This window comes from Eleutherodactylus coqui, chromosome 1 (genome assembly GCF_035609145.1).
Source record: "Eleutherodactylus coqui strain aEleCoq1 chromosome 1, aEleCoq1.hap1, whole genome shotgun sequence".
Classification (NCBI taxonomy): domain Eukaryota; kingdom Metazoa; phylum Chordata; class Amphibia; order Anura; family Eleutherodactylidae; genus Eleutherodactylus; species Eleutherodactylus coqui.
In genome coordinates this window covers 164602088-164628016 of record NC_089837.1, presented here as the reverse complement: position 1 = coordinate 164628016, position 25929 = coordinate 164602088, and the positions used below count along the sequence as shown (strand labels likewise).

The 25929-nt window shown below is 46.1% G+C and overlaps 1 protein-coding gene across 1 annotated transcript; it reads left to right on the top strand.

Annotated features, from left to right (window-relative positions):
- The first annotated feature begins 13806 nt into the window (after positions 1 to 13806).
- Positions 13807 to 25713, top strand: LOC136627800 (mitochondrial ubiquitin ligase activator of nfkb 1-A-like). Its single transcript, XM_066603201.1, has 4 exons — positions 13807 to 14035; positions 14108 to 14189; positions 17671 to 17791; positions 21857 to 25713. The coding sequence occupies exons 1-4, from the start codon at positions 13928 to 13930 to the stop codon at positions 22563 to 22565; spliced, it is 1020 nt and encodes a 339-aa protein (XP_066459298.1). The 5' UTR covers positions 13807 to 13927; the 3' UTR covers positions 22566 to 25713.
- The last annotated feature ends 216 nt before the right edge of the window (positions 25714 to 25929 follow it).

The window sequence follows — 25929 nt, the reverse complement described above, 5'->3', positions numbered from 1 at the left end:
GCAATGCACTATCGCCCGCGGACAGGAGCCCTTAGAGGGGTTGGCTGGTTTATATAAACCCATCTCAGTTTGTGATCATTATGATAAGTTCAATTATAAGTGCGATACAAGGACAGCAAGAAAGGGCCATGTTTTTGATGCCAAATGAGGAGAAAGTTTATAGTAGGAGGAAGTGGGCAAGGAGGAGGAGGAGTACAGAGTTCGTCAAAGAATCCTCCATTTTCAGCAATTATAGGCTTGCTAATCTTTGTAATTTTAGCTACTTTTTTGAGGCTATCTGCAGTAATATCACCCTATGCTTCTTGAGGCTCCTCCCACAAGTTGGATCAGCACGTTAGCCAATTTTGTGTACCATTTGCTCAAGCTACTGTCACAACAACTCAATAGGGTTGAGATGTGGTAATCGAACTAGACCAATCCACTACAGACAGAATACCATCTGGCTGCTTCTTTAAATTTTGGGAAGTCTTTTGGGTGATTGCCCTGTTGTAGGATAAAATCACCCGCCGCCCCCCCCCCCCCCCCCGAGCCTGCTCGGACAAGAATGCAGTTACTTGAGAAGAGTGATGCTCGCTCCAGTAACTGCCTTATCTGAGCATGCTCGCTCATCAATAGTATGTATATATTCATCATATAACATTGTTGCTGGTATACCAGAAGCAACATACAGTAATTCAATATCTATATTCAATTACTGAACAAAATGCACTATTCAAACACCAATGTTACCACTATACAAGGCACAAATAATACCACCACATCATTACTGCTACTACTGCACAATGACTGACTAATATCATACTGCTACTGAATAAGAACCATTGTAGACAAATATTACCACCATACAGTGACAATATAGCTGTAGGTACTTGTTCTGCACATTACTGATTTCAGTACAGTTATCACAGGTGACGTCCATTCTGACTGGAGTTGTTCATTTTTCTGTCTTGTCTATCCAGCACAGAGCACCATGATGACTTCTTCCAACCATAACTTATTTCTGCAAAGTTTGCAACACAGTGTCTTTGAGTTCTCACTTTTCCAGTACCCCAAACACCTTTAACAGCCTGCGAAACTGTTCTTCCTGCTGCTACCCACAACCTTGTGCCTGCCACTGCCCTATCAGCGGAAACTGTGAGTGGAACGACAACTGGATTTAGCCGGATCCAAACATCACCAGACAAGAGATTGGAGCTTTAGGAAGGTAATTTACATATTTCTGATGCATTCTTGGAAGAGCAAAGAGTCGCTGTGAGTGGATGATTGCTGGATTTAGCTGCGTCTAGTTGCTCAGAGTTTTACACTTAGTAACATAGGTTAACCATCATCACAAGAAATCTTGACTTTTAGACGTTCAGAAGTGGACATCAACATGGAAGGGGAGAGTAGATGCAATGTATGTGATATGTTTACAGGCCTTTTGTCAAACTTCACCTGTCAGAAGTGCAAGCTTGTGTCTCTATTGGAGGAAAAGGTGCAAAACCTTCAGGAGACAATAGTTACATTGAAACTCATTACGGAAGATGAGGATTTCCTTGACAGAGCAGAAAGTCTCTTCAGAATATTGAAAGAAAATGTTACATATGGTTTGTGGATACACTGTGTCTCCCTGCCAAATGGAACCACATGGCTAGAAAGACAGCTGACACCAAGGTGAAGACAGAACAGAATGCGGGAGCTCGGTACAATAATGATATGGGCCTTACCCTGGGCTCATAAGGATGAGGTGTCTCTGTCCTGGAGATACTCCTGAAGGTAGAGAGGTCCAGGCTGCCTTTTCTGACCCTGACTCCTAGACATCCCTACCTACCTGGTGAGGATAGGAATCTAGGGTCATATGCACAGAGCCACTCTGATATGCAGGAGTGAAAATAAATTGGAGAAAGTCGTGAGCAAAGATCACAGATACAGAGAATGGACAGACAAACAAAACCCAGCAGCAAACACATAGGAAGCTGGGAGAACACCAAGACACAGTGAAAACTGGTTTAGGAGGTACAACGAACAGAATACAGACTAGAATTTTGCACCAGGAGTTTGCATGCAAACAGGAAACGATAGCAACACCAAGTATCATACGTGAGGTCTGGAGGGTTTAAATATAAAGTTGATTACAGATCCCCGCAGGCTGTGCAGAGGAGTGAGCTACAGTACCCTGTGAGTGCTAGAAGGCACAGAAGCAGACTCAGGAGACAGGACGGCGCTTCGGTCTGCAGGTCCTACCTGAAAATAAATGTTCCGTATACCTGAAGAAGCAGAGAAATAGGCATATGTGACCCAAAGAAGCAGGAGGATCAGGAGTAAGTCAGCACCCGCACTGCTCAAGAATCGGTACCAGGCTCTCACACAAGAGAACAACGAAGCGGTACAGCAAGAAATGACTGTGTCCACAAAGAACAGTATAGTAAGTACTCGGAATCCTCTTGGATGGAGAAAAATAAGTGTTGTTGTGAAGAAGAAACAGAAAGTGTTGGTTGTGGTGGAATCCCTATTAAGAGGAACAGAGGCAGCTGTCCGCAGACCTGACATAACCTAACAAGAGGTGATGTGTCCTACAGTCCTACAGAACACCACTCTATCCTGCTGATACACGTAGGAACACATGACATTGTAAAAAATAACCTTGCAACTATCTGCAAAGACTTTGAAGACCTCGGAAAAAAGGTGAAGGAACTAGGAGCACAGGTGGTCTTCCCATTCATGCTCCCAGTGGATGGCCATGGAATTAGGAGATGGAACAGGACTCTAGAGGTGAACAACTGGCTACATTGAGGGTGTTGTCAGCAAAGATTTGGATTTCTAGACCATGGAGTGAATTACCTATATGATGGACTTCTTGCTAGAGAAGGGTTGCACCTTACAAAGACAGGAAAGCATATATTTAGCAGGCGCCTTGCTACACTCATAAGGAGAACTTTAAACTGAAACAATATGGGAAGGGAAGTGAAAGCAGAGTAAAAAATATGCAGCTAATGAATACAATTGAGAACCTTACTATTAAAAGTGAAAAGAACTTAAATACATGCTAAAATGAAAGAAAAATATGTTTATCAAATGGAAAGAGGGGGAATATATAAAGGAGAATATAATGCGGTCTGCAGAAACTGTAGGACAAGTGTCAGAATAGCTAAAGCTAATAATGAATTAAGGCTTGCAAGAGAGGCCAAAAGCAATAAAAAATGATTTGCAGGTATGTGAAAAGCAAAAGAAAATTCAAACATGCTATAGGATTTTTACAGAATGAAAATGGTGAATTGGTTAAAATGATGTTGAGAAGGCCGAACGTTTAAATTCCTATTTTGTATCTGTTTTCTCTAAGCATATAAATGTAACATCATCTGATCTTCCCTGTGGTATTGAGGAAATAAAAGAATGCAGGCTATCTATAATCAGAGAGCTGATGAGGAAACACTTAGCTAACTTAAGTGAATTTAAATCTACAAGTCCAGATGAATTACATCCTAGGATACTAAAGGAAGCAGCAGGCGTAATTGCTGAACCAGTCACCATAATCTTTGAAAATTCCTGGAGAACAGAAATTCCAAAAGATTGGAGAAGGGCATTTGTCCCTATCTTCACAAAAGGGAAGAAGGTGGACTGAGGAAACTACAGGCCTGTGAGCCTGACTTCTATACAGGAAAGATCTTTGAACAATTTATTAAACAGCATGTATGCAAGTGCTTGGATGTAAATGGAGTAATTAACCAGAGCCAGCAAGTAATGCCAAACAAATCTAACTTCCTTCCATGATAGAATCACCAATTGGATTGATCTGGTAAATGCAGTAGATACAGTAAGTCTTGACTTTAGTAAAGCATTTGACACAGTATCTCATACCATACCTATTGGAAAAATGACCAAATATGGGATTGACAAGGCAACTGTTAGTTGGATTCACAACCGGCTGAGTGATCGTACTCAAAGAGTGGTCATAAATGGCTGCACATCCAAGTGGAAAAATGTGTCAAGTGGGGTACCACAGGTCTCTGTCCTAGGCCCAGTGTTGTTCAACATTTTTTAAATGATCAGGAGGGAATTGAAGGGAAACTGATCAAGTTTGCCGATCACACAAAGCTAGGAGATATAGCTAATACTAAAAAAAAGAGAGAGAGAGAGTATTCAAAAAGAACTGGACAAACTTTAACAGTGGGCGGCGACTAACAGAATAGTATTTAACAAGGAGAAATGCAAAGTCCTACATCTGGGGATGAAAAATTAAAACCGCACATACAGAATGGGAGGAATTGGGCTAAGTAACAGCATATATGAAAAAGACTTGGGTATACTAATAGATCACAGACTGAATATGAGTCAACAGTATGATGCAGCAGCCGAAAAGGTGAACACAAATCTGGCATGTATTAAGAGAAGCATAGAGTCTAGATCACGTGAGGTCATTATTCCCCTCTACTCTTTCTTAGTCAGACCCCATCTGGAATACTGTGTCCAGTTCTGGGCACCCTACTTTAAAAAAGATATTGACAAACTGGAGCAAGTTCAGAGAACAGCTACCAGGATAGTGAGCGGTCTGTAAATCATGTCCTATGAGGAACAGTTAAAGGATCTGGGAATGTTTAGCTTGCAAAAAAGAAGGCTGAGAGGGGACTTAATAGCTGTTTACAAATATCTGAAGGGCTGTCACACTGCAGGGGGATCCGTTCTATTCTCATTTGCACAAGGACAGACCAGAAGCAAAGGGATGAAACTGAAAGGGAGGAGACACAGATTAGATATTAGAAAAAACTTTGACAGTAGGAGTGATCAATGAGTGGAACAGGTTACCACGGGAGGTGGTGGAATCTCCTTCAATGGAAGTCTTCAAACAGAGGCTGGAGAGATATATATCTGGGATGATTTAGTGAACCCCTGATTGTGCATGGGGTTGGAGGTACCTTCTAACTCAACAATTCTTTCTGCCCCTATTATTGTACCTGCTATGTGATAAGGTGTCCCCAAATACTATACTTTAGAACTAATAGTTTCCCAACTATAGTTACCCCCCAAAAATAGTGGCACAGACAGAACCAATGAAAATTATAGTGCCGAACAGTGTCCCTTATTCTGCCATAGATGCTATTAGTGCACCACAAAGCAAAGGTGTCATCTTTTGTACCCCAAACAGTAATAGTGCTTTTCTTAGTACCCAACACAATGTGATGTTAAATACTCAATAGTAGTGCTCACTTTGTACTCCCACAAGATAATAATGTCCCTTTTGTGCCCACATAGTAATAATAGTCACAATAGTGCTCCCTGGAACGTAATAATGTCCTGTGTGCCTCCTAGAAATAGTGCTTTATTTTGCTTGCTAAACAATAATGCCCCCTTTGTTTTTTTCAGGGAAATAATTCCCCCTTTAAGGGCCCCCTACAAAGTAATAGTGCATCCTTGAGTCTACTTGAATTCCCCTATATAGCAATAATGTCTTCCCATAAATGCTCTCTAATATAGTAACACTGCCCCTTGTATAGTAATACTGCCCCCTCATACAGTAATACCAGCCCCTTATATGGTAATACTGTCCCCACTGAACGCTGCAGCGGAAAAAAAACTAAACATGATTCTCACCTATCCATGATCTGTTCAGTCTTTCCTCCAATCAGTGTTGCTGACCTGGTGCAGGAGGCGTGATAATGTTACTACATCACGCCTCCTGTATTGGGTCGGAAGCAGTGCATGGAGGAAAGAAGATAGGTGAATATTATGTGTGCACGCAGGAGCTTAAAGCCTGAACTGTGTACACACTGCTGCACACCACCGCCACTCCAGTCACACTCACCACCCTCTACAGCTGGAAAAGGAACAGGAAGCAGTGGAAGGCGGAAGTGGAGAACTAAGGAGTCATGCACTTTACAGAGAAGCTATATAGGGGAACAATACTAAGATAATGAAAAACTATAAATTAGCAGTCAATGAGTAAAAGTTCTATAAGGACTAGATGGAGTAGAATTTGTGGACAGAGGCAAAGCGGTATTCCATCTGGGGAATATCCTTAATACGTGTGTATAGGTCCACAATGGGAAGTGGAGCAATGCGTTTCTAAAAGCGGGTGATGAGGCATTTAGCTGCTGTTAGGATATGGAGGAGTAGTCTGGTATTTATCCAGGGGCATGTAGCAGATAAATAAGAGGAACGGGTGGGACATTTTCAGTAGGAGAGATCGCATTAAGGACCTGTAAGGTCAAATGATGGGCACTCCCAGAAATGTTGTAGGGTGCCTTAGTGGAGTAAGCAGCCCCAACAGCAATTGGGAAAAGCAGAGTTACATTTATGTAAAAGCAATGGGGTATGATACAATCCATGAGGATTTTGTATCGATTTTCCTTCTAAAAGCAGTTCCCTACAAAGCCAGCTCTCCCATGTAATGTTTATACAGGGGTCAATACTTGCAGCATTACGAATTCTGTAAATACAGGCAAAGAGGCCTTTAGAGGAAAGACCGCACATACAAAGACGCTCAAAATGGGTTAAGGAAATGCGCCTTCTCTGTATATGGAATGGTAGTGTTAGGGGGGTCTTTGATCAGACCGTTCAGCTGATGCTGTCTGATTCCGAATTAGTCTTAGATATGAGTACTCAGACGACGCAGATGGACAGCCACATGCACCATGGGATTGTCAAAAGCGAAGTGAAGTTTATTTGCAAAGTACTGAATTTAAAGCGAAGAATTTGTTGCGTAATAATTCAATCACTGCGCATGTCCAGGGTCGCTGGACATCTAGAGGAACAATTAACAACACTCCATTCAAAGACACCCGGTTTCCCAGGACAGTACATCAACATATTATGATCAGTTTATCAAAGTAAAAAGTATTCAAGGATACTTTCCCAGAGGGAAGGGAAAAGGGAGTATAGATAAGAATTTGTGTGAGAGAAAAGGGAGGGTCGATAACAAGAACAGAAAGAGATACAGAAAGACTTTGATTTCAGACAGTGAAACCAAACCTTATTTTTCTCTATTTTATTTGAGATAGGAGAAAATCTAGAATTAACCCCTCACATTCCCCCATTTGGACATAGGGTCTATCATCATGCTAGGTACTTCACCCGAGCGGTGCTAGCTCTTGCCAGATTCCCTAGAGTCATGTGGTGGTCCCAAAGTCCATCTGGGTTAAAGTTTGGCAAAAGCCTTTTCACTACAACATGTGATACAAGACATGATTAACTTTAAAGCAACATATATGACGAGCAAAATCATTACTACTTGAAGCATACTTTGTAAAATTCCCATGAACCACCCTCCCAGACCAGAGAACCAATTAGCGAGATTGAGAAGGCTAAATATGTTACCCCACCAGCTATCCCAGGTTTCTGAGTTTTCATTTGTCCATGTAAGCAATTCTTTTGGCAGAACAGGAACAGGTAGGAAAGGAAGACTAGTGACACCAGGTGTGTGTGTGTGCAAGTCCAACAGTCTTTCACCTGTCAGGTGTTCAGTCCATCTACCAGTATTTGGTGGTGTCTAACAAAGTGGTTCTGGGCATTGTCATTTTGCACCCTCTCATTGGGGCGAAGCATGGAGTGAGGAGTCCAAAAAGTCCATCAATAAACAAAATGTCCTTCATTTTCCTTCTCATGGGGGGGGGGGGGGGGGGGGCAAAGCAGGGCGTGAAAATTCCCATTAGTCCCAAGACAAGCAACAGTTCCTTCAACTTTTACTGAAGTAGGTGTGGTCAGCAGGACTTGATAGGGCCCCTTGAATCTGAGCCCTAGGGATTTCCGGACACGCCTCTTTACGACCACCCAGTCTCCAGGTTGTAGAGAGTGTGATCCCTCTAAGTTGTCTGGGTCTGGAATGGAAGAAAAAGACTAGATTCTGTGTTACTGTTAGTTGGTCACACAGGTGCTTTACATATCCGGCTACTGTGTCATAGGCCTGCTGTAGGGCCTGTGGATGATACAACCCCAATCTTGGCACAGAGCCAAACAACACTTCTTTTAACTTAAGCGTACCATTTAGTCTTTTCACTTTGCCTGAACTCTGCGGGTGGCATGGAGTGTGAAACGCTTGTTCCACCCCAAGGGCTGACATCATCTCTTGCATCACTTCACCTGTAAAATGTGTACCTCTGTCACTCTCAATTGTCTCTGGTACCCCAAATCTGCATACAAGTTCTGGCACAAGTTTAGTCGCTGTGCATTGTGCGGTGGCTTTGGACAGGTCCACGCACACAAGGACGTACTCATACCTGCCTGATTTGGGCAACTGGATGTAATCGATTTGTAATCTCTGAAAGGGATACAGTGGTCTGGGTGTGCACTTCCGAGGGGGGTTCTTACCACTTGTTGTGCAGGGTGCACACTTCACATGCCTTCACATATGCCTTCGCCATCCTGTCGAACCCTGGAGCATACCATACCTTGTCCACAACAGAAACTATAGCATTCCTGGAGGCATGCACCTTACCGTGAGCTAGGTCCGCCATCTGCGGGAAAACTGCTGCCGGCAAACACATTCTACTTCCCATTCTCCACATTCCATCAACATACCTAGCACCTGCCTTGGTCCACTGCTCTACCTCCCTTCCCGTGTCCGTAGGCCCTAGGTCAGAGGGAACTGTGGTACCAGAGTCTACCTTACAGCACACAGGGCTTGGGGGGGTCTCGAGTCCTGTCCAGGAGAGCTGCAGCCTTGGCTGCCCTATCGTTCCCCTTGCTCTCTGGTGACAGCCCCTGCGTGTGTGCTTTAACCTTTATTATGGCCACCTGTTCGGGCAACATGATGGCTTGCATTAATCTACCTACTGATACACCATTCTTAATGGGCTTGCCTTGTGCCGTGAGAAAGCTCCTGGACCACCAGATGGGTCCATAATCATGTGCGATGCCGAACGCGTACCTAGAATCAGTGTAGATGTTGGCAGTGGTACCTTCTGCAATCGTACAGGCCTCAGTTAGAGCACGGAGCTCAGCCTCCTGTGCTGACATGTGTGGCGGCAGTGGTTTTTGTACAAGTATCTCATTCAGTGTGACTACTTCAAAACCTGCTACAAACCTTCCTTCGTCATTCAGGTATCTGGATCCATCCACAAACAGCTCAAACTGGGGGTTCTGCAGGGGTTTGTCTGTGACATGCGCAAACCCAGCCGTTTCCTGGGCCATGAGGGCCACACAGTCATGCTGGTTTCCGGTGTCAAATGCCTCCTGTTCGTCAGTCAGGGAGTTGTAAAACAACTGGTCCCCTGTACTTACTCCCCCATTTGAATCTACGTCACCTAATGGAAGTAAGGTGGCTGGATTCAAGGTGGCGCACCTTTGGAATGAGATGTTCGAGGAGGAATGCACTGCGAGTTCCATTTTTATCTGTCTGGCAAGAGACAGATGACGACGGCTTACCTGAGTCAGGATACCATGTATGTCATGTGGGGTGTAGATCACCATGGTGTGATCTAGGACAACATCAGAACTTTTGTCCAGTAGTGCCTGGACTGCTAGAACCGCTCGGACGCATGATGAGACCCTCTAGCCATCGCGTCAAGATGGGCACTGCAGTATGCTACAGGTTGCTTTTTGTCACCATGCATTTGTGTCAGTACAGCAGTGGCGTGTCCCGCCATCTCAGTGACGTACATTTGGAAAGGTTTGTCATAGTCTGGCAGTCCCAGTGCGGGTGCACTGGTTATCTGTACTTTCAGCTGATGGAGGTCTGACTCGGCCTGCGGGGTCAGGGCAAATGGCCGTGAACCCAAACAGTCGTACAGAGGCTGCATGGTCATGGAGGCAGAGCATATCCACGGCCGACAGTATGAAATCAGTCCCAAGAAGGTACGCAACTGAGCATGGGAGGTGGGAAGTTGCATGTCACTTACCACCTTCGTGCGCTCCGGCGTCAGGTGTTTAGTACCTGGACCTAGGCAGTGGCCCAGGAACACTACGTGAGATTTGCAGAACTGAAGTTTGTCTTTGCTGGCTTTGCAGCCATTTTACTCCGATGGAGGAAACACAAAAGGCTTAGTGATGCATTGAGGCAACTATTTGGGTCAGGAGTACATAAAAAGTAAATCATCAACATATTACAAGAGGGCGGTGCCCTCGGGAATTGGCCAGGCGTCTAATACCAGCTTCATGCATCTGGTGAACTGGTTTTGGGCTATTCTGTGCCCCTTATGGCAGCACTGTCTAACAGTACTGCTTTCCTCTGAAAATAAATGCAAACAAATACTGACAGTCTGGCTGGCCCTTTATACTCTTTCTCTTAACAGGGAACAAAAGGGGTATTGGCTAGGAAGACAAATTCCTTAAAGGCTTTAAGTTGGCATAAAGAAGAGACAGTGTCTGCAATTGCATCTTCCTGGACATGTGCCAGGGGGTACTGACGGACCAAGGGGGCTTTTTCCCCTTCCTTTAGGTAAACCATTACCGGTGGGACTGACAGTCTGCCGAGGTCCGTCTGTTTGGTAGCCCAAAGGCTCGAAGGAACGACACTAAAAACTTGTTCCTCTGCGTGCATAAGAGTGAGGACAGGGAGAGGTGTCGCTTGGTCTGCTGCCATCCGACAGAAGGTCGGGTGACTTTCAGACCCGGGGTGTATACGAGCCTCACCGAACGGGTGAAGTTCGATACAACATCCCAAGGGTCCCATCACGTCAGTTCCCAATATGCTTTCAGGACCTTCCAGCACAAGGAAGCGCGTGAGGCATCGCAACCCTTTAAACATTACCTCAAGCGGTTCAGTTTCTGCCAGCTGAATTGGCACTCCTGAAACCCCTTGCACCGATTACTGCTAGACAATCAGGCTGGTATTCTATTTCAAATAGATCAGAACCTTGTTGCAAAAAAAAATAAATTTAAAAATAGTAGACCTGCAATACCTAGATCACCTATGTCTTCTCCTCCCCCCTTTGAACTAGGGTACTTAATTGGAAGAAGAGTAGCCGGGTTCAAAGTAGTAGCAACATTGAAAAGAATGACAAGAGCACATTGTAGCTGGATTTGACAGGCCAGAAATAAGTGCTTGGGTTGCACTTGCGTGTATATGCTCCGGATGTCATGAGGGGTGAGGACCACTAGGGGGTAGTCCAATACCAACTCCGAGGATTTGTCAACCATTGCCTGTACTGCTGCCACCGCACACACACATGAGGGAGCTCCTCGAGCCACTGGATCCAGCCTCATGGAGTAGTATCCAAGTGGCCGTGGTTGTCCCCCGTGCTTTTGTGTCAATACTGTCGTCATATGGCCAGAAAATTCAGTACAGAAAAGAATAAATGGTAAAGTGTAAAAGGGTGGAGAGCTGAGAATTGAGCTTCAGGGGTGAGAGAGAAAAGAATGATTGAAAGACAGTCATAGAGTAGTTGCATAAGAGAGGAAACAGAGTGGATCCATGGGCGGCAGTATGAAACAAGGCCCAGAAAGGTGCAGAGTTTGGCAGCAGGTGTAAGTACAGGTATGGCTTTTGCGTGTTTCTCCTACAGAACATTCTCTCAGAGAACAGCATTTAGCAGTGATACAGATGTCCAACCAATCACAGAACTGACATTTACCCAAAAAGCAAAAATATACCTTAAAATCCCTATATGTTTTCTATTTTTAAAACCGTATAATTCACGTAATTCATTACAAGTTTCTTGAATTTTATCTCTCTATGAAACAGATTTTAGAAAGCGGCCAGAACATTCAGACTTTACACAACATTAATCATTAGTAATTATAAGAGGTATATTTCTCTGCACAGACTATGAAACACAGACGGCAGGGGAATGGTTAAACACATAGAAAAGACAACATGCTAAGCGCTTCTAACAGCGCAGCATTTTTCCGCATTTTTAACCTTTGTATTCTTAAAAGCCCCCACAGATGTGAGTGGGGTATAACTTTCTTACACTTGTATGACAGAGACTAAAACGTACAACAAAGATTAGATTACATAACATCAAGACATACAAGACAAACAATAATGGTTATTTGTCACATAATTGTCCACAGATTCTGCATGAACTTACTTTATGTCCCAGAGGAACACAGACTATAAAAGGATTCCCTTTCTCTGATAACCCATTACCCCCGTATCTACACTTGCCTTAATCCATCTGTCTAACATACTTTTATCCAACCTTTTGACTATCTCTGAATCTTTCCCAAGCTTGCTGGTCTAAGACTCCCAAAATTCTAAACACCTGCTTTTCTCAACAACTTGCTACATTCTCTCCCCACGGCTAACTTGCTTTCTCTGTCCTTTGCTATTTCTCTAGCTGTTTTCTATATTGTCTGTTCTTTTTTTTCTTCTCTAAGCCGGCGTCTCTGATATCTTTCATGTGCTTTCTCCCGTACTATTGCCAGAACTCATAGTTAAAGGTTCCCGTCTTTTTAAGTCCTATCTGTCTATATATTTTATAGGCTTGCCAACAAATGTCTTTCCCTTCCCCTTCTCTCATGGACTTACCTTTTGATTTACCACTATCACACAGTGTAAGGATGCACACAGCTTCCTCTGGTAAATCTGGCGGTCACACAGACCTTTTAGTCCCTTCTGCCAAGTCCGCGACTAGCAGGACACTTATTTGCACTATGGACTTGACAAAGATTCGGGTGCCGGCGGGGGAGAGCGCTGTGTTGCGGGAGTGAGCAGGAGGGAGCGGGTTATTTTACCATTACCCCTCGGCATAAAAAAAGATTATAAAAGTAATAGAATACATTATATGTAACTCGAAATCGGTTCCTATAAAAACTAGCGCTCGTTCCACAAAATGAAATGTCTCATACACCTACACTGACGGAAAAAAACGTATGACCGCTGGAAACGATTTGCTGGTTCTTAAGGCTGATTAATTATGTCACTAAGGGGTTTTTACAGGGGACTGAGTACTGATGAAAAAATGACGTTATGAACACAAAAGAGGAAACAATGTTCTGGTTCTAAAATTATGTCATTAAGGCCTCCTTCCCACGAACGGATTTCCGCCGCGTAATTCGCGGCGAAAATCCGCTGCGTTGCCCGCAGCTATTAGGTTCTATTAAACCTAATGGCACAATGCTCACGATGCGTAATTCCACCGCGGAATTACGCACCGCGATTTCTCCCGTCCTCACCCGCAGCATGCTCTATTTGCTGCGGGTGAGGACGGGCTGTACGCACTGACAGCTTCCATTGCAGTCAATGGAAGCCGTCCGTTCACGCTATCTCCCGCTGTAACCAGCGGGAGATAGCGTGAAAAAACGCTTTCCCGCCCACCGCCGCGCGTCATATGTCGCCATATGACGCGGCCGGCCGCGTCACGTGACACGGCCGGCCGTGCACGTGACACGGCCGGTGACGCGGCGGCGGTGGGCGGTGACGGGCGGTGACGCGGCGGTGGTGGGCGGGGAAGCGATTTCACGCTATCTCCCGCAGGTAAGTATAGGGGCTCTGGGGGGCGCCGTGACGGGCTTCACTGCGTAATATTACGCGGCGGACCCCGTCACGCTTGTGGGAAGGAGGCCTAAGGGGTTAAAAATGCACTTAAGACGTTCTGCACCAAATATAATTACACAAGACGTTAATTCAAAATAAAATTGTCATTTTGGGAGGGTTTTGCCAATTTTTAATGCGACTGTTATGGGGTTAAAGGTGAAGTTCGACCTATAAAAAAATGTTGCGCCCTCTTAACAGCCGGCTGCCTCTGTGACACTTGTGGGAGTCACAGGCGGCTCAGTATGACGAGCGCCTCAGGTCACAAGGCCACTGCTGCCCGCTACTTCCCGCCTTATCGTCGCAGAGCATGCTGGGATATGCGCGCGCAGGACCTCTTCGCCGTCAGAGCTGGATACACGCAGAGGGATCACGTAGCGTCGTGACGTTGGAAAACGCGGGTGTGACGTGGGAGGACAGGAGCATCGCGGGAAATGTAGTTCAAGGCCCTGATGGCTGTCGGGTAATGTAGTCCTCAGCGAATGTCAACTAGCTGTAAAGCTGTTGAAAAGTGCCCGTTAGTGTGTAGTGGCGGGCAGCATGGAGCTGTCCGCGGTGGACGCGGTGTGTGCGGGCTGCAGCTTCGCCCTGGCCGGGGTGTTGTACTACTGTTACCGGCAGCAGCAGGCTGCTGTGAGGAGGATGCAGGTGAGCTGCCGTGTTGTCCCGTACTGGTAGCCATGTCTTTTAGTCCGCTGACCCTGCTTCTCTGCTCCACAGACGGCGCCTAAGCTGCAGGTGGGTGCAGAGCTGAGGACCCTGCTGGAGGCCTCCGAGGAGCTGAGCTATGTGGTGCTGCAGGGTGAGTGAGCTGCACAGTCATCGCCATGGTGATCGCTTCCTCTCTCTCCAGAGGGATGAAGTGCCAGTTCTTGCGCAGCGACCCACGACGCCTGTTCACGTAACTACCGGAAGAATCCAGAGCAGAGGAATCCGCCTTGCTTTACGTACTGATCTTAATGCGGACTTATCCCAAATATTGCGCAGGCTGATATTCACGGAGAGACCTGCTGCAGATTTAATTTCTCTAGCGCAAAATCCACAGCCCACCTGCTACATGTGAACCTAACCGTAAGGCCGCCCTAACCGGCTGGTGACCCTGCGATGGTATTGCGTATGGGCTGCAGGTTGGACGCCTCCATTGACATCAATGGAGGCCGTCCGCGGCATAATAGTGCACGCTGCGACTTTTCTTCCGCTCGCGGAATATGCAGTTTGTATCCACGAGTTTGAAGGAAAGATCGAAATTACATGCCTTTAAATGCCCGCATTTTACCGCAGAGAGTCCCCGCGATCGCAGATTCCGCTATTAAAATCCATACGTGCGAGACCCCTCAAGGGGTGGGTTATATGTAGATCAGGCTGTCCGGTCACCGTGGATACGCTGAAGAGATGGAATCTGCAGTCTGATTTTGCAATATAACGGCACGTTTTAAACGTTCGAAAATGTAAATTACTTTGTATTCTCAGTGTGAAATCCTCACAGCAAATCCGCCTCAACATGGCCCAATACATGCCTGGGCTGAGCCCCCCGGGGCCGGTCGGTGGTCCTGTTGCAGATCCGGCACAAAATACCGCAAGAAACAGCTCTTCTAAAAGCCATCCAGCTGAGCAGAGAGCCAACGGACCCCATTGTGGTCAATAGGCTCTGTCCGGCGCTGTTCGGTTCTGTCCGCAGACTGAGCCATGCCGCTGCAGGGATTCCCCTTTCTTCTCCAAACAGAGCAGGAAAGTGGAACCCCTGAGGCAGGTGTGAGACCACCCTTAGCCAGTTACAGATGTGCCCCTGGAAGTGCCTGATGCCCCCATAAAACCGCTGCCCACGTCTACCTCGGGTTTCTGTTAGGGTTGTAGAATTTTTGAGGGCAAGAATACTTGAACTTTGATGGAAAGGGAAAAACACAAGTGGCAGCCTCGGATACGTGGAGATCTACTAGAGGAACAGAAGGGGTTCTTAAGAACTAGAGTAATGTCAGGAACCCAAACCAGGCAGGCCACAAACTACTAGTAGAGCATGCAATCTTGTAGAGTACCTCCAGTTACAGGGCTGGAAATAATGGTGCCTTCATGTTGACCCACTAATAGTACCATCAGTGTCCTCATGTTCAGTGCCATTAAAGGCTTTGTACACCTTCAGGGACACTTCTGGCTAAAAATAAATGTTATAATTAGTCCTAAAAACTTTCAACAGTTTGGCTTCTGCAGCTTCTATATATCGCAATGTCAGACTGACTGATGGCTTAGTTCTCCCTCCACTAGTGAAGAGCATTCTGCAGCTTGATATATACTGTGATGACTAGAAGCTGCTGAAGGCAATTGATACAAAATTCTTAATAAAACCCAATTACAAAAATTATTTCTCAGCTGTGCTATTGGGGGATGCTGTTTAGAGCTTAGAGCTTCTGCCACAAGGAGGCAGACACTATGCAAAGAAAGAGTTGACTCCTATCAGCTATACCTCTCTTGTAGCCACTTAGCTAGATTAGTTTTAGCTTAGTGTCCATAGGGGGCAGACCTTCCTGCTGCAGGTCTTCAAGATTCTAGAGTCCCTTGAACTGTTTGGGTTCGGGGGGTGAGAGAATCCCCCCTACTACCCTTGTGAAGAGAAACATCAGGGTTGTCACAAACTTCTCTGTGGCTTCCCTATCCCCCGAAGGCAATGTGGTACAGAAAAAAAAAAACTTTTCTGTAACCTGCCAGCGAAGTATCGGGCTGGATATCGGGGGATGCTGGCCTCAGTGTTCTGCCCTTTCCCATGCTTCCCTGGATTCCTGCCCTGCGTGCGTCCAGGTGTCTTGTTGCCTGGGTGGGAGGGTGCTCCGTGCATGCTTATCTTTTGAGGGTGGAAAATCATTCCCCTTTGGTGGCCTTCCCTGGGCTGTGCCACACTTCTGATAAGTGTCGACTGCTTTTGAGGGCCCGGCAATTGTTCTGATCGCTCCTGGCAGCAGTGATGCTCTTCGGGTGTGTAGTGCCTTCGCTGCTTTGTTGGTTCCCCTTCCTACCTTCACGCGCTCTTTCGACCACCTTCCTTTCTGGCCAGCTCTTGTTGCGTTCCCTTCATGTTGGTGCGGGGATACATTCGGCACTGATGGGCCCTCAGATTGAACCTCCATGTGATTGGCCAAGACCCACTTCCAGGGGTGGGATTTCCTCTTCTAGCGATTTGGTCCTGTCTCCCTTTTTCTGTGTCTTTCCTTCCCAGGTGCCATTTCTGTGCAGCTCCACAGGTCTGATGGGACCTCCTGGACCCAGGCAAGACCTACCCTAGGCAGCTCCTCCACGCTAGCCCACCTGTAGCCCTTAGTCTGTCACTATCACATTGTGCACACATTGCGGTTGGGGATTTTTTCCTCTGCACGTAGAGCTACAATGTCGGATTCTATGGGGAACCCAGTAAACAGAGTACGGCAATTGTGCCACACTTCACATGCCCCCGTTTTTGCACCAAATTGTCATGCGGTCAGTTGGAGCCTCTTTGTATGAGCTGCTTGCTTCCCACACCAGTCAGTGAGCCTGTACCAGGGATATTTACCACCGTGCCCCTACAGGGCTCTGACCCTAAATGGGCGCGCTCCCTCTTGGTGGAGATTTTGGACCTTGCGAAATTTCCGTTCCTTCCATCGCTTCAGCTTACGGCCTTTGGAGTTGCGTTCGTCCCCTTAGGTGCACAAACAATTTGCTCATCCTTCAAACCGTGCTCTTCCTGGCGTCCACGCATGCATGCAACCAAGCTCTCTTTGGCGTGAAGCGCATTTCCCACCCTGGTCATCCAGGGTCTGAGGCCATTTCCTGCTGTTCAGGGAACTTTGGTTTGCTCACATCTAAGATTCCTGGGTGCGTGTGATCATCTCTACCGGGTACGCTATAGATTTTTGCTCTGCTCTCAGAGTGTTTTTCGTCTTTGCCACTGTCCAATCTGGCCAGACTCTGCCAGTACCTTTGAGCCATTCAAGATTTACTTGACGAAGGCGTCATCTTCATTTTATTACACAATGATTAAGCTGCTTGAAATAATCTACAATGTCCAAATGTAGAACCAAAAGTGCGGGTCAGCCAAGACCACTGTACCCTAGTGTTGGTGAGGTGGGAGATGCTCTGTGGCCAGCATCTTGGAAGTTCCCAGAGTGGGAAATCCCAAAATTGGAATCTGCTTAGGTGCTGAAAACTTCCAACCAGGAAATCTGCTGGTCTGGAACTTTTGAGAGTTACAGATAATTGTCATTGGTAAGGGACCTATAATCACTGTATCCATTTATCTAATTAGTGAGTTTCTATCGCAGGAAGGGTTGAAGCTGCCGGCACGCCTCTGTGCAGCCAGAACCATCCACATCTCCTGGCTGTAATTCAGAAGACCCAGATGGTGGAGCACTGTCTTGTCTGGAACAGCCTGACAAAAAGCTGGTAAGATGAAAGCGCTTAGTTCATAATCGGCAGGACGCTATGTGTGCCGCACTCTTTGGACAAAATAATATTCTTTATGATCTAACCGTAACAATGCTAGCTAATATCACAACACAATATTACCAAAATGAGCGCTGGTCTCACCCAGGTCATGGACTCAAAAATTAGATGGTGACCACCCTATGGCTGCCACAGTATGGGGACTATTCTTCCATTAGATATCTATAAGACTTGTTCTTTTAGAGTCTGATGGAAGTCTTGTCTCAGCTGCAACAGAAAAAAAACAAGCAATAACTGCTGTGTGATACAAACTGCATCCTCATGCCATTGGGAAATGCATTTACATCCTGTGTGATGAGGCACTAGCTTTCACTCTCTGCTGTCACACCTTCGTGTTTGGTGCAGTTATTAAAGCCAAAACCATTTGTGGATCAAAAAAGGAGGGAAAGTATGAAGCACGGATCTTAGTCATCCTCTAGGTATCTTTTTTTTGCTGTCTTTGAAGTCAAAATCGACACCCTCTGCACCTGTGACAGCCCCCTCATGTGAACAGTATTCACAGTTATATCAGCCGCAGCACTTTAGGGATAAATCAGAGTCCCCAGTGTCTTTCAAAGCCGTATTAACAGGCGAGGAGGGAAATAACTGCAAAGCCTAGCCTAGGTCTGGATCATGACCCGAAGCAGAAATCCTAAACAAAGTATGGTCTAGGCAGCATCACCTGTATCCAAAATATTTTCTTTATTCCTCCATAAAAAAAAACTGGCGACATTTCGACCCGTCCAAGGGTCTTTATCAAGCGAAACGTCGCCAGTTTTTTATGGAGGAATAAAGAAAATAATTTGTATACATCTGATGCCCTCATGTGAACAGAGCTCACCTGAACTCCATGGTGCAGGGTAGCGGCAGGTAAATACAAGTATGAATTATATGAATCCTTTGCTATTTGGATTCAGGGTTTCCTAGGGGGCTTTTTCTTTCTGCCATTATACAATGGTGACATCTGCTGGCTAGAGACAGTACTGCAGTATGGGACATGCTGCAGAGGCCCCCAACAACAGAGCGGACGGTAATATACAGTAATACCCTTCCGGATGTCTTCTGAAATTGGAGCTGTATAGCCTTTTAAATCAGAATGTCTGAGGATGTCAGACAGTGGATTGGAAAGGGTGAAAGGGAACCTGAAACTTAGTGTGAGGCCACTAAACCAACCTGCATGTTTTTGAGCAGCTGAGTTTAGTTTTCTAAGCTTGTCCATGTCAAAACTATCCGTTTCTGTACTGTCTAGTAAAAAACACATACCACACTAGAGGTGAGTCCAGGACTGATCCTCAGCGGCATCCGGAGCATGACATTATGCAGGTGGAGCAGTGGGTAGTACACCTACCCGGGTTCCCCCGACTCTTAAGGCTAGACTCTATCCTTCAGACATAATGAGTACAAGGTGTTAGTTAATCTTTTGGCCAAAATACACTATAATCCTCGTTGTCTTGTGAGTCTTTACACTAAAATTACAAACGCATTACAAAAAATAAGATCAAATCTACTTAAAATCAGAGAATGGTCAGACTTCCGGATACAGAGAGCAGGTAAAGGCCCAATTCCTAGCAGCATACAGAGAAGGCAAAAGGGTATATTGAATTTGTACAGGTGGTGAACACTGATGTACTAGTGAGGTACACTTAGAAGGTGCAGCCCAGCCCTCTAAGGCCCCATGTCCACGGGGAAAATCAGGGCCGCTATGGATACTCCATGGAGCGGGTCCCTCCTGCCCTGCGGACATGAGCACTGAAAAGAAGAATAATTAAGAATAAACTTACCCGCAGCGGACCGGGAAGGTCTTCTCTTTTTCACGGCCGGATCTTCTTCCTTCGGCCGGCGGATGTACTCGGCACGCCGGCAGCGTGCCGCGCGCAAGCACCAGGCACATCCGCCGGGCCGAAGCAAGAAGATCCGGCCGTGAAGAAGAGAAGACCTTCCCGGTCTGCTGCGGGTCAATTATTCTTATTTTAGGTCTCCCGCGGATCCGGACGGCTTCCATAGGCTTCAATAGAAACCTGCCGGAGACCCGCACGAAAATGGAGCATGTCATGTTTTTTTTCATGCTCCATTTTTTTTTTTTTTTTTAATTTACTTTTATTGACCATCCGCGGGTATTTATCTACCCGCGGGTGGTCAATGCATCCCTATGGGATGCGGATCCGCATGCGGGTGATCCGCTGCGGATTTAAAATCCTATTTTGCCCGTGGACATGAGGCCTTAATCTAATAGTGTGGGCAGAACTAATAGGCTGTAAACTTGTGACTGTCACTCTATTGAAGTCTTATCGATGTGGAAGTATAAGGTCCAATGTCCACAGGCTGATTTGAATCGTGGATGATCCACAGTTCAAGCCACCCATAGGGAATCATGGGCATCAGCAACTGAATTAAAGCATGTGGATTTGATTTGTGGACCATTTTGGTCTAGAAAACAAATCGCACCATGCTTCATTTCAGTGCGGTTCTCATTGAAGTCTATGCAAGCCAGATGGACCGCAGGAAAAGCAGGAGATTTAAAAAAAACAAACAAACTGCACTGCGCATGTCCAACAACGAGCCGTGCGGACCCTCCGCAGTACAGATAACTTGGAAGAAGAGGGGTCCATGTGGACGCAGTCGCCTGTACGCAGGGTCTCCCGCCGCGGTCATGGGCCCAGATTCCATGTAGGATTCTGCACGTCGACATGAGGCCTAATACGAAGTACCCCTCCTTTCAGGAGTATGGTAGGTGTGCGAGTGGCTGTTTCTCAGTATTTTGCACTTTTTCTGCATACTACTACATACTACTTATATGCTTGTATCAGCATGCATAGCTTATTTCTGAGATTTCCTGTAGATCTGATCCCATTTTTTTTAAAATTTTTTAAATACATTGGAATTCAGGCTGTTATATTAATGTTCAATTTGTTTATAAAATTTTATATATAACTTACAGAGGTCCCCTCCCCCCCCCCAAGACCCCATACTCGCCTCCGGATCCGCTGCCCAGTGTCGGCGCATGACGCGCCGGCAGCGGAACGTGACGTGGGCGTCGGTGGGCGGGGAAGCGTTTTCACGCTATCTTCGGAAGATAGCGTGACGGACGGCTTCCATTGACTGCAATGGAACCCGTCTGTGCGTATGCCCGCGGCAAATAGAACATGTCGCGGGTGATTTCACAGGGGGCGAAATTCCATGGTGGAATTCCGCACTGTGAGCATTGCGCTGTTATGTTCAACAGAACCTAATAGCTGTGGGGCAGCGCCGCAGATTTCCGCCGAGTGATACGCGGCAGAAATCCGCCTGTTGGAATTAGGCCTTAGGCCGCCTGCAGACGAGCGGGTCGGATCCGGCAGCGAGAAATCTCGCCGCGCGATCCGACCCCAGAGCCTGCAGGGACGAGCGCGTACTCACCCGCGCCTGGCGGCCCCGGCTCTTTGATGTGCCGGCTGCCGCGCAGCCGGCGCATGCGCAGATCGGAGCCGGCGGCCAGGTGAATGCGTGCCCCGCAGAAAATTAGAACATGCCGCAGTTTGTTTGCCGCGCGAGATTTCGCGCGGCCAAACCGCGGCCGTCTGCATAGGAGTGCGTATTGTAATGCACTCCTATGCAGACTTTCAGCGGCGGAAATCCTGCGGGAAATCCCGCGGCGGGATTTCCGCTCGTCTGCAGGCGGCCTTAGAGTTGTACCAAATAGTTCTATGTAACTTTTTTCCCAGCTTTTCTCATAGTCCTTCTAGTACCATAGCAGCATGTTTAGGTTCTCAGCCATTTCTTTCAGGTCATCATATTTTACATCTGTGTCTGCATCATAACCAAGTGTGGTTTTACACGGGACAATTCTCTTCTGAATAGTTGCAGAAAATAGTTTCTAAAGTGTACAAAGAAGTGTTGCTTGTGTGCTCATACATAGAGAAACAGTTCAAAAATTCTGTCAAATTTTAGGTCCTGTCCCAAGCATCTGAAACTTCGTGTTACATAACAGTTTTTTCAGGTTTCATTATGATTGTTTGATTTATCGGGTAACATGCAATGTTTCCTCAGGACAGAGTTTGTGCGAGTACTTTTCCAGAGTGTAAAGTCAGTCCCCTTCCAGTTGCATCCTCTGGAGGATGGTGGTGATGATGAATCGGTGCTTGTATGCGACCCATTGAGTGCAACTGGTCTGACTTTAGAAGCTGTTTACGAGCGGTTTCATCCTGCCTCTTTGAGCCTTGGTGAGCTTATGGGACATTACTTGAGTGGAGAAAAGCCGACCGGTTTGTTAGAAACAGAGGAAATTCTTCCCTTGGGCGCAGTAATGACTGGACTAGGAAAACTGGTATTGAATAAAGATGGGATAATTGCTTTACAACCTCCTCCAAAAGGATGCAAATATATATTATCATGTGAGGGGTATGAGGATATATTAAAGGAACAACAATCTGCGGCATCTCTTTGGGGCGTAGGGACATTGCTTTGTGGAGCTCTGGGGGCGATTGTCCTCTGCATTGCATTGTATCGAGCCTATCAAAGACACAAACAGAAAAACGGAAGACAGGAACATTTTGATGAAGTGCAAACGGATTCTTCCTTGTCTGATGGTGAGACCTCTTCTGAAAGACTATGTATAATCTGCATTTCAAGACTACGGGATTGTGTAATATTGCCTTGTGGACATGTATGCTGCTGTTTTCTCTGTTATCAGACTCTACCAACTCAGCTGTGCCCCATCTGTAGATGTCTTATACAAAGGGTAGTTCCTCTGTACTAGCATGATATGGTGGATTTAATGAAGTCCTTGAGACCATTTTGTTTCTCAAAAACGAGACTCAAAAGGTACCCAAGTCTAAAGCCTCTTTTCCATGAGCGTATTGTAGAAAGGTCTATAATACAGATCTGCAATACTGATATGTTCACATGCAGGTCTTGTTCATCTTGCCTGCATGAACACAATATATTTAAGGCTGGAGGGAAAGGATATGGGGATATATACCTGATCAGACACCATTCATACCAAACTGAAGATGCACGGAACAAAGGGACAACTGGGACAAAGACCCTACACAAACACCAGGCGGCCAAATGCTTAACAATGAACTTGTATGCAAGCAGATGGTAATGCGAATATGTACCAGGTATGGGTTTGTATTTTGGCCAAAACACGTAAGCTTACAAGCCCACGTCACGGATCCTTGTTATCTTGTGAGTCCCTACTCTAACGAGACAGCTAAATTAGGAAAGGTAACCCTGTCTCCAAGCTGGGCAATTGTCCCAATAATGACGGCCCCATGCTGGAACCTAGGCACACTAGTCTCACCCTAGATGGGAATAAGCAGGAATACCAACAATAGGACCTAATACACACCAGATGTTTGCACACCAACTCAGACGTACACTGAACAGGACCTTGTTCACACCGAGTGTAGTCCACACCTTCAGTCATACACTGAACAAGTCATTGTTCATACCTGAAGTCTGCTCACCTCACTGACAGAAGGAAACCCCACTCAGAACCTCATGCATACATAGATAAAACACGAGCTAGTTCAATTATCCACACACTGGTAAAGGGACAAGAGCATCAGCCCTTGCCCATCTGACAACAGCAGGGAACATGGTGTCAGACTTCATCCATCTGACAGAACAAAGGACATCCGATGGGTGGAGGGCGCACCTGATAACAGGTAGGGAGAAGGAGCCCACAAACGGGGAGATCAGGTGTCCAGACCATCTTCATGGAAGGTGGGGGAAACAACTCAAACAAGCAGCATGCATGACACACACCACCAAGAGAGGGAAGGATGAGAAATGTCTAATGACTGTCACCCTCTAGCAAGAAGAGCTGGTATATATACAGGTGCAAGGTGATTAGCTGGCTGGAGAACTCTGTACCATAAGCAGCCAAATCAACCACACCTGCAGTAGTGTACTCCATAGAACTACAGGTCCCAGCAGCACCACGTGACTACTCATGTTTAGTGAAAAAATTGGATCAGTACTGCATCCGTATTTCCATTTCTTTGGATTTTTTTCATTAAGCATAAAACCAACCTGTTTTTGTGTAAAAGAATATGAAAACAAGCAGGGATGCACATTTTGATGCAATACAGATTCATCCCTATGTTAAGCACTCTTCATAGACTTCAATGGGTGTTTTCCATCAGCAAAAAGAATGCACATACTTTCAAATCATGTAGTGGAATTTTCCAAGATTCGGGATAGATGGCTCTAGACCTCCTCCTCTGTGGGTATTCCCCATTCCATATCTTATGACTCCTCACTCAATATGTAATGTGAAGTATTGATAGGGTGGGTCTGTTGTATGATTAGTACCGATATCTGATTGGTTAGGCCATGACTCGTGAGCCTCGCGATTTTTTCTTTTTTTTTTTCTTTTCTATGAATGTCAACTGATGTTCCTATTGTATTAATCCTCAATTTTCTGTATGACTAATGTCTTATGTTTCATTCTTTGTTTGTAGTTACTTGATTACATCTTACTTTGTATTATTTGGGGCCAGTATAGGTCCCTTTTTTTCCCCTTTTTCTTAAGGATTTGTCAGACATCGTCTTATGCTTCCTTAAAAGAACTTTGTTGGCTGCCATTCACAGGGGTTGGACTTGTCTTTTTGAGTATTCACTTAAGGCCTCCTTCACACGGGCGACACGATATCACTGTGATGAAATCGCAGCGATATCGCATAAGTGGTCCATGTGATCAGACCATGCGTGCAGGAGCAGCATCCAGGGGTACTACTAAAAGTATACCGTTACTCACATCCTTGGATGAACCTTTATTGTGCCCATATACAGTGACATCGTTTCGACCGCTAACCGCGGTCTTTGTCAAAGACCGCAGCCAGCGGTCGAAACCATCACCTAAGAAGCGCTTTCTGGGACTCCACTGCATCTTTTTCCCAGTCCCCGGCACTGGTCTTCAGCGTCTCCTCTGGCTGGGGATTGAAAAATACCCGCCACCAGGAAGTGCTGCCTCTGATTGGCTGAGCATCACAGCATTCGTCCAATCAGCCGTTTATTGCATCGCACTGCATGAAAACCGTGTTTTCATGCAATGCAACACAGAGGAAGGCTCCATAGGGAAACGTGGGCTACAAACCTCACAAGTTGTTTGCATATCGCAAAACATCGCTAATTTGAAGGAAGCCATAGGAAAGCATGGGCTTCACATACATCCGATTTGTAGCACTGTGGCAACACAAGAAAATTGCACGACTTTGTCGCCCGTGCGAACGAGGCCTAAGGCCTCATGTCCACGGGGAAAATCGGGCCCGCTACGAATTCTTCATGGAGAATCCGCAGCGGGTCCCTCCTGCCCCGCGGACATGAGGGCTGAAAATAAGAATAAACTCACCTGCTGCGGGCCGTGCATGTCTTCCCTTCTTTGCGGCCGGATCTTCTTTCTTCGGCCCGGCGGATGTGCTCGACACGCCGGCTGCGGGCCATGCGCCGGGCCGGAGAAAGAAGTTTCCGGCCACGAAGGAAGACCTGCATCGCCGGAGCAGGTGAGTTTAATTCAGGCGCGGGTCTCCTGCGGATCCGGATTGCTTCCATGGGCTTCAATAGAAGCCTGCGGCAGCCGTCCCCGCAGGAGATCCGCACCTAAATGGAGCATGTCCATTTTTTTTCATGCTACAGAAATTTTTTAATTACCATCCGCGGGTATTTATCTACCTGCGGGTGGTCAATGCATTCCTATGGGGCGCGAATCCGCGTGCGGGAAAAACGCTGCGGATTTTAATTCTTATTTTCCCTGTGGACACGAGGCCTTAAGCTGCCTTTTGGCATGTAAAGATCTATGCACTGTTGTCTAATTCTACCCATTCCCTGTCAAAAATGTATTATTTTATGTATAAGTCTTAATTTCAAAAATAAAGTTTATTACAAGTTTTTAAAATCTGCATGTACTTTGTGCTCATGTGAATAGACTCTGTACTATGGACAGAAAAATGACGATGATGGGGTGATGAAAAATATACTTATGTGAAAGTAGCCTTAGGAAACCGTTTTGGGTATAGATTATTGCCTGGGGAAGGACCCTGTGAGGTCCGAAAGCTTGCTTGTAACATCATGTATTTTTGTTAGCCAGTAAAAGGTATCATATCTACAAGATTATG

Excerpts from the sequence above, each read along its gene's own strand:
- LOC136627800 (XM_066603201.1), top strand. The coding sequence starts at position 13,928 with ATGGAGCTGTCCGCGGTGGACGCGGTGTGTGCGGGCTGCAGCTTCGCC. Across the intron at positions 14,036-14,107 it reads CTGCTGTGAGGAGGATGCAG|ACGGCGCCTAAGCTGCAGGT; the intron begins GTGAGCTGCCGT and ends TCTGCTCCACAG. Across the intron at positions 14,190-17,670 it reads GAGCTATGTGGTGCTGCAGG|GAAGGGTTGAAGCTGCCGGC; the intron begins GTGAGTGAGCTG and ends TTTCTATCGCAG.